A 9511-nucleotide genomic window follows, 5' to 3' on the forward strand; every position below is an offset into this window, starting at 1 on the left:
TGACCTTAACCTATCAACTTCATGGCTGTGAAAGACGGTGCCTACTTTTTGGACCCATCTGATTCGACTTGTGGCTGCCGTGTTCAGCGCCACCATTTTCAATACGCTAGAAAAAGAGAAGCTAGCTAGCAGCTTGGCTTCCCCCTGGAATTTCTGGCTCGTCATCATATGGTTGAAAACATTCCGGTGCTTTAAAGATACATGGTATGCAATGAACCGTCCCTGTCAATTATCATCCAACCGTGGACTTCTCTGTTGCAAGATCTTGACCGCTTGTTTGATGGATGATCGATCAGTGTGCGTGGTCACCTTCCCGTGCACGTAAACCGCACAAAAGAAATGGATCCAAATTTGCGAACAGAGAGTAAAAGAATATCTCTCACGTTTTCCCAGCTCCCTCAATTTGTATTCTACTGCTATAAATTATATATTTATGATCTGTAAGACTGCTTTCACTGTAATTTTGGCCAAAAGACAAATACACATGCAGATATATGAAGGGGTGTAATTTTACCTTTCTTTGGGAAAGTGACAGAGGTAAATCTTATTTCTACAAGTAACTCGATAACTATGCTAAATAATATAGATAAATATGTAGGCCCAGTTTAGAAACACGGTTAAAACGGTATTTTATAAAGATTTAATTTTTTTATTATTTTGATGTGTTATATCAAAAAAATTAAAAATATTATTTTAATGTATTTAAAAATAATAATTTAAACACGTACTTTATAAGTCACCAAAACTGATTCAAATACCGCAATTAGGTATCAAGTTGCTAGTTCTCTTATTTTCTCAGTCAAAGGAAAAGCTGATTCACACACCGCAATCAGGTATCAAATTGCTAGTTCTCTTATTTTTTTCAGTCAAAGGGAATCTTTCTCTGGGTTTTTTTTCTTTAATATTATAATCTTATAAAAAGAATTATGATAAGAACACGTTATTGCTACAAATTAGTCAACAGGGAGATAATATCTTATCAGTGATTCATCGACTGTAAATTAAACACATTCTCTCTCTCTCTCTCTCTCTCTCTCTCTCTCTCTCTCTCTATATATATATATATATATATATATATATATATATATATATATATATATATAAAGCTTTCTGTATATTGCAATAATCTGAAACCACTAATTTTTAGCATGCGATTTCTAACCTTCTGCCTTGTTGCTGCTTTGCGGCCAGAATTAATAAATACTGCTGAAGTGCAGGAGAAAATATAATCGGAAAACAAGAAAAAGAAATCGGGGCACAGTACTGTAGTACTCACACTTATCATTAGTTGATCATTAATGCACGATTATGGTTAATGATAGTCTGTCTCTATTATCAATATATAAAATTAATGAAAGATCACTCGATATATACAAGTTTCTTAATCTTCATCTTCTTTCTCTCTTCCGATCTGATCGCAGGTTCATTTGAGTTTTCAAACCTTTCGGACATTTGGTACAGATCTTGTAGTATATATACATAATGACTCGACGTAACGATGAAAGTTTACAGTTCTTTCCTCAATATATTGCTGAGAATTAATGTTTGCCCCTCGAATTTATCCTTGAAAAGATGCCAACCTGATCAGGCGTGCAATTGGACAAATTTAGCTATGATAAATCTTTCGACAAAACACATTACCATTCAATCAAAAGCTATCCCGAATTTCAAAAGCTTCGACTATATAGCTGACGAAGACTGCATGCCTTGTTTTATGTCATTAATCTTCTCTCCTCGGCTGCAGCCCACAGTCCACGCATACTCAACTGCATGCCTTGTTTGTATTTCGAAATTGAAGAGTGGAAGCTTTTGTTTTGAAATTGAAAATGTCCAATATTAAAGCGTTGATAATATTGACTTCTTCTCCTCTCTCTCTCTCTCTCTCTCTCTCTCTCTTTCTTATGGGTTGCTTTCTTGTTCTTAATTTGAAGAATAGTTTACATTTCAAGATTCGTTTTGATGTCCATATCTAATAAATTGATGGCTATCTTTCATTCTTTAAAAATTAAGATTGCTATTGATTTCTGTTGCCTTTTCATGCGTCTAAATATCCTTGCATATATAATTAGCATCTCATGATTCTTGTGAAGATTCTATTGATTGATCATTTGCTTGGAAGCTTTTATCCGATACAAGCAGTTTTGATATTGAAGAATCAGAGAGTGATTCCTATAGCTAGCTAGCTAGTGAGTTCTTGATCTGATATCTTGAGAAATCCTTAAAGAAAAGGACTATCTTGATTTTTGTGTTTGTACTGGTATTGGAAAATCATGTCATTATATGTTTTCGATGGCTCTTGATCATGACAATTTCACTGGATTTGAATATCTTGCTGACGAGGATCATCCTAATTTGTAAAGGAGGTACGAGGTGTGTTTCTTGAAGACTTACCTAAACTGATTAATTAATCGTTTCAGGAGGAGCAGGTAGGTTGGAATTAAGTGATCAATACTGCATCTCTCCCTCTCTCTCTCTCTCTCTCGAATGTCTTACTTTTCAACAGCTGGTTATGACGTAAAATTAAGAGCAGATTTCCGGGTACCACGTAGGTCTGGTCGGGTCATATAGTAGATTTTATAAACCCAGTCGGGTAAGGTTCGGGTACAGTCATTCGGGTTCGAGTATAGATAATATTAAAATCTCGTAGATATCCATTATCATGCTACTGGTTGTGCTATTTGATTGTTCATACTATATTTTACTGTATATTTCATGAATGAAAAATGAAGGTATAAAGTTGAAACTTTACAAGTTATGATTTTTTTTTAAATAACATAGACGCAAGGCTCATCCGATTAAATACGCAATCATAGCAAAAAGGTCAAAAGAGTAGTTAAAAAAGAAATCAACTACACTGGCATTAATTTCTTATTTTATTCTTACCAACAACATCTGCATCCATAACAAGTAACCAAATTCTCGTACACACAAATATATTTTTTTATACATAATGCTATGTGATTTGTGAGCTTAATTAACATCTCAATCCCGTTCATCGTCAAAGTGGGTTTGGTATAGAAAAACTTGCCACCATCGATCATGGATGAAGATGGCCATTAATGTCATTTATCACTAGGTAAAACTCAAGAGTGCATGATTGGTAGAACTAGAGGGGATCGTTTTCCTCGTAAGCTAATGATAGGGTATTATCTTGTAGCACGACATATCGGAAACATGGGGTGCACGAGTTCGGCGAGGTGATAGCCGAGAAATAAGACCAGAAGCATGTTCAAGAAAGGGACGAAAACCAAGGGGGCTCTAGCTTCATTGGGCAACCCTTTTATTTAAGTGAAGGTTGCAGGCTCTACTTTTCAAAGAGGAATTATGAATCTAAATTCCTCGACACTCAACAAAAGGAAACAAGTTTGTCTTTTCGAATCCTTCAAAGTTAATGGCTGAAAGCAACTAGTTTCGGCTTTAAAACCAAGGACCTAAAGGGTGAAGCTAGTATACTAGCCCAACATTAATGGTCCTCGTGGAATATAAACAAGTCCTTGAACAAATTTCGTTGAATTCTTTTGGATTAGTCTAAGCAGGGAAATTTCCCCAAGAAACCCCCAAGCAAATGACCGAAACAGATAAGCAAGAAATAGATGTAATCAGACAAATTATATATAATGAAAATAAACAAGAAATCATGTTTGAAAGAAAATAAATATTACCAAGACTGACTCATAGAATTCTGACCTAAAACAAAGATGCAATGACAGATGAAATTAATATTAAAAAACACAAGAAATAAGAAATATAACCTAATTTTGGTCAAAAAAACCCCAACAAAGATGAAATAAGAGATATAACCTAATTTTAAAACCTAACTCTGATATCAACTAATAGAAACATCTTGATCATGTGATCAAATAACTCCCAACAAAGATAATATTTCCCTAAAAAGTCAACAATCAAGTTTGAGAACCTTGATCTAGAGTTAACCTGTAACTAAGTATCAAAGGTATTGAGATTCACAAAGTGACGTCACAATGTCAATTATACCTTAATAAGTTAGATTTTCTTCTTTGTTACAGCAAGGAACACGTTTGCTTCAAACGAAACACAATAATATTTCATAAATCCATGGCTACTCAAAATTTCAGCTTACAAAACCTTGTATAATAATTCAACTAGTAACCCTAATGGACCCAAAACTTGTGGGCTAATATTTACCTACTTACAAAAAATCCAAAGTATGTTAACCAAGCCCGAATATGAATAAAATAATAAAATAACTAATCTTTCATTAAATATCACCAGTCTTTTTTTTCTTGTGTAGCTATGATGAATAAAAAAATCCTTATAAAAAAAGATTTTGAAACATTAATGAATTTTCACCATACTTGAAAATTATATTGCAGTATATTAAAGATTCTTGTAAAACTATGAAATTCTTATAAAAAGCTATCGTATCCTTGTAGAAAAAGGATTTTTACCAAATAAAAAGTTCACAAGTTGAAAAAAAATTAATAAAATTTATGTAGTCTATTCTGATTTTTATCGCAAAGATTTATCTAAAATCTTATCTCAAAATAAAATAATATACCAAGAAACTCAGGGTAAATTTTTAGTCAAATTCAATAGTCGGATTAAGAATTATATTTATTATTATAAAACTTGATAATACAATTACTTTAGAAATCAAATTCCCTTGTTGAGCAATTTCGTGTATCCTTTCAACTAGTTTTGGCTTTAAAACAAGCACCTAAAGGCTAAAGCTAGTGTAGCCCAACATGAATGGTCCTCGCACAAGTTTCGTTGAATTCTTTTGGTTGCAGGCTTGTCAACGTTGGAAGCAAATCAAGAAAAAGAGATGTATCAATGAGGAGATAATCATGAAGTCGAGTTTTAATTAATGTCAAATTGGAGACGTAGACACTGTTTGGCCGCGAAATCAAAGAATTACATACTGTTTTTCCCTCCCTATTAGTGGGCATAATATATGAGAAATTGAAGTTCAAAACGGATTGTAACCTGTACTATATTGAAAAAAAGAAGAAGAAGAACACTTCACATAAAGAATCCTAGTTATTTGATATAGAAGGTAAATAAGGTTACATCTGGTTGTGTCCTGAGATAAAAATGATAAATATACAAATGACAGACATTTGATTAAAGTGACATGAAAAGAATAAATTTATCTATTACAAATGCTACCAATGCTCCTCTACGATCTGTTGAGTGAAAGGTGAAAGACATTGCAAAAATTAACCAATGCTATGCTTCTTCTTTTTTAATTTCACATATGAAATAAGCAGGGAATTTATAGCTTTGAGACTTGGTTTTTTCTTTTTTCTTTTTTTGTAACATAGCAATTAAATTCAAGGGCAAAAAATCGAAGTGATCAACTACTTGCTGGCTTGGCGAATTTAGAAGAACCACCCATGAGTGCTCTACCATAGGCTACAGGCAATGATGCAAATTTCTTTGTTTTTCCCACATAAGCTCTCTTTGAGAAGTTATCATAGTCATTTGCTTCGATAGAATCTAATATCTGCTTATATAGCAGCAAAGATGCCCATACCGGCCATCTACTAGCATCATTGAGTTCTGCAACACCCTTCTCAGCCTCGTCGAAGAACATTCTTGCACGCTTTATCTGTACCTTCATGAAACTCCTCCATTTGTCTGTCACTTTCCCATTAAAAATGTCTTCATCAGACAAGCCAGCTTGAGCGAGCTCATCTTGTGGGAGATATATTCTTCCCCTCCTAGCACTGACAAGGACCAACCAACATTCTCAGTATTCACAGATTTATAGGGTGTTAATTCTTTGCTTAATAAGAAATCTACTTGGCGATTCGAATCAGGATTATATTATAATTAAGCTTACTCTTCTCCAACATCTCTGAGTATATTGGTTAGTTGATTAGCTATCCCAAGGGCTAAAGCCGCATTGTAGACGCTTTCTGTTGAGGCCTTGGATTCCGGTGCTATTCCCATTACTGGAACACTCATTAGCCCCACTGTCCCGGCAACATAATAGCAGTACAGGTAAAGCTCATCAAAGTCCTTGTATCTCGACTTTTTCAAGTCCATTCTCATTCCTTCTATCATGTCCTTGAAGGGCTATCACAAGAGAGGATTTGCAATCAACTGGGGTTAATAATTTATCACTATGTAGATGGTGCAGTGAATATACAAAAGCATGCTGGCTATCTAGCATTGCGGTTTAAGTTTTACCTGTATATCAACAGGGTACTTGGAGACAGTGTTTGATAGAGCAGCATCGTACATATCATATGGGCGACCTTCGAAAAGTTCATTCAGCCTTTGCTCCCATCTGTCGAGAGCTTTGGGTGTGATATGTGATGCATTAGGGCCATCCACAAGCTCATCAGTTCTCCTGCACCACACTTCAGAACAGATACAAGAGTAAATAGACTAGTTCTTCGGGGCTTTTACATAAAAGTGTTTCGCAGCCATTATGATTGCAAGAGAATTCTACAATGACCTACACATGGTGATGAAATACGTAGAGAGACATCTTTCTTTTTCCAAAACAACAAATCCCTTGGTAGTGATGCGAAAAAACACAACTTGGGTCATTTACAGGGCTCATTCACATTCATGGAATGTCCAAAAGACCCATAATGTAAGCAGAATAGCAGATCATACTGATCTAGCCAAAATCGGCCCTAGTGCACCCACCACAAACAAACAAATTGGTGTATAGGGAGCATAAATGCAACAGAACAAAATGAACTGGCAAGTTGAAAGAGGGCCATAGCATACATACCATAAATTGCCCAGACAGCTCTTCGTCGCTCTGGTGTCATCAGTAATGTGCCTGAAATTGGAATATTGCAGGTAAGAAACTTGATTATAACACAAAATTTTATTCCCATTTGACCATCATTATTAACTTGACATTTCAGTTCCTAATTCCCCGCCGATTCGAACACTCTCATGTTCCCCATCCAAATCCCCCTTGGCAGCATTACTCGTCATATTCAATATCTCACAATTAGTTTTGAATTCAATGAATCATGTGTGTTTGTGAGAGAAATAAAATTGTAAGAATTAAGTCATTATTATTTTTATCATGTAATAAATCATGTATGTTAGATTCAATTTAGATTTAATGAGCTCCCATAAAAAATAATAAAAGGGAACATTATCTGTGCTGAAATCATTATCTTTAGTATAATCCCATGATAATGTTGTCACTCTATAGAGCCCTTTTCAACCTTCTTTATTTCTCCGCCATTAGCCTTTTCAATCGTTTCCACAACAAGAGAAAGAAGCACAGACGGAAAGTAGAAAAGCAAAGCAATTGAACTTTTCTTATTTTCCTTTCGTTATCTTAGCAAGTAGCAACAAAGGGCTAATCTTCAAGGAAATAAAAAATTTAGTATAAATATGAAAAAGATATGGAAGATAGATAATTAAACAGATAAAAAGTGTTATATTGTAATAGTCAATTGATCTCTTGCCATGTGCAAACTGCTAAGTTTTGAAAGGCTAACATGGTCAGATTCTAACTGTAGAATTGTAACTTTCATGTTTGACGACAATATTTATATCCTTGAAACCAGTTCACTTCATTTTTTAAATAAAAACTTTACTTCGTCTTTATTAGTAAAACAATAAGTTAAGCAAGCCCTCTGATAACTATGAATTGTAAGCAAACACAAACAAGAAGAAGAGAGAAAGAGAGGGAGGGATAGCACGAGAGAGCAAATACCCAGGTAAAAGGTCTTGGCATACTCAGCACAGACCTCGCCACACCTATTGTACGCCCCATTCAGCAGATCCCCACGAGTCATACTATCAGTTTGACCCTTTTCTTTTCTAACATCCAAAGCTCTCTCTTTTTTCTGTTCTTTCACCAAAGCAGCTTGCTTTAGAACAACCTCGTACACCTTCTCAACTGAAGATCTTGGTGGGTTTGCCACTGCACTTGAAAGGGAAGCGGCAGCAAAAACCCCAGAAGAGAAATTGAGTCTTGAACACCCTTTGGAGTTATGACTTCTTACTTGTGCGCGAATTTTTGGGACTAAACTGTACGAAGTTGTTGCAGCAAAACCGGCATTCTCTTTGGGACAAATCACCCAAAGGAGAGCACCAGACATCTCGATAATTCTTTACTGGTTTTCTTAAAGGCCCGTTGGCTGTAGTGAGAATGTCTTTGAGGGAGGAGTGGAAGCTTTTTATTTTCTTGCTTTCTGGGTTGGCTGACCAGTTGATCTCTGAGTTTCTCACATGGCTTTCCACTTTATATTGTGAGGTGATGCTGAGGATCTTCTTCTGCCTTGTTACCACAAGCCAGGCCCTTGGAATATGTGGACATCGTTTCTTTAACCCTTCTACTGGCCTTTCTAGGATTTAAACCAATTACTGGTTATCTATCTATCTTTCTTTCTTTCTTTTTTCCTTAAACTTTAAAATTTTTATTTTTTGCTAATAAATCGTGATGAACGTATGTTGAACATTTACAGGATAAAAAAATTGCATTTTATAGGAAGAGAATCGGTCTAGTTAGGAAGTGGAGTGGCGTAGGTTCAAAATTATTAGAAAGATTTTCATAAAATAATTTAGTATGGTAGGCATATCCATATATGAATAAATTACTTAAAATATCATACAATAATATCTATTTTTTTATTGTAAGTAATATATATGCTCTTGAAATATTAAAGAAAAAAAAAGGTATTATCATTGAATTGGATTTTCAAAAAGCTTTATCAACCCAATCTCTTTTTTTTTTGACAATATAAAACTTTATAAAAACCTTGAAGAGAAAAATATTGACACAAAATTTAGTTTTTTTTCCACATAATTATCTAATCAGTTATTTTCTTTTTTCCTAGTTATTTTTTTATGATTATTTATTATCTCTTAAATTTATAAATTGAAATGTAAATAAAATAAAATTTTGACTTAAAACATAAAAATTTCAAATTAAATAGACTAAAAATAAAAAGATTCAACAAGAAATTATTTTTAAAAGGGCCTCATGAATAATACAAGGGGAAAACTCGTATATTTGCCTCGTTATTAATTTTAATCCTTTTATTTTGAATTTTTTATAAACATAATTTTTTTTTTCAAACTTGAGGGTTAAACTTGTATAGAGATATTTTTTTATATCATAATATTCTCATAAAAAATAAAATAAAATAAATTATCAAGTTTAATCTTGATTAACACAAAGTAGAATAATAAAACTAAAAACAATAAGAGGTACGAAAAAATTAAATGACCAAAAATCATGGTCACGGTTCTCGTGTGTTTTCTCCATCTCTGTTGGGTTTATTTTAATTAATTTAATTGTTTTCTCTTTCCTTGAGAAGAGATATTTTGATTGCATATTAAAGTTGTCCGGCATAAATGTAGGAAGAGATCAAGTGTAAGGAACAGTGTTTTCTCCACCTCAGCTACGTTTATTTTAATTAATTTAATTATTATCTCTTTCTTCGTGAAAAAATCTCTTGAAACCAAGGAAAATATTTTGCATTACATATCTTGTCTGGCATACATGTAGGGTGGGATCAAGTGTAAGGTTTGTGTTATTTAT

General features: G+C 33.8%; 1 protein-coding gene across 1 annotated transcript; it reads right to left on the bottom strand.

Moving 5' to 3' along the window:
* Positions 1-5006: 5006 nt before the first annotated feature.
* Positions 5007-8271, bottom strand: LOC7480715 (phytoene synthase 2, chloroplastic). The gene is made up of 5 exons (XM_002302096.4): positions 7679-8271; positions 6731-6781; positions 6175-6347; positions 5825-6060; positions 5007-5708 (listed from the first exon to the last, which is right to left on the bottom strand). The coding sequence occupies exons 1-5, from the start codon at positions 8064-8066 to the stop codon at positions 5336-5338; spliced, it is 1221 nt and encodes a 406-aa protein (XP_002302132.2). The 5' UTR covers positions 8067-8271; the 3' UTR covers positions 5007-5335.
* Positions 8272-9511: the final 1240 nt, after the last annotated feature.

The sequence above is a fragment of the Populus trichocarpa genome, chromosome 2 (assembly GCF_000002775.5).
Source record: "Populus trichocarpa isolate Nisqually-1 chromosome 2, P.trichocarpa_v4.1, whole genome shotgun sequence".
NCBI classification, from domain to species: domain Eukaryota; kingdom Viridiplantae; phylum Streptophyta; class Magnoliopsida; order Malpighiales; family Salicaceae; genus Populus; species Populus trichocarpa.

Excerpts from the sequence above, each read along its gene's own strand:
- LOC7480715 (XM_002302096.4), bottom strand. The coding sequence starts at position 8,066 with ATGTCTGGTGCTCTCCTTTGGGTGATTTGTCCCAAAGAGAATGCCGGT. Across the intron at positions 6,061-6,174 it reads AGTACCCTGTTGATATACAG|CCCTTCAAGGACATGATAGA; the intron begins GTAAAACTTAAA and ends CTCTTGTGATAG. Across the intron at positions 5,709-5,824 it reads CTCAGAGATGTTGGAGAAGA|TGCTAGGAGGGGAAGAATAT; the intron begins GTAAGCTTAATT and ends GGTCCTTGTCAG.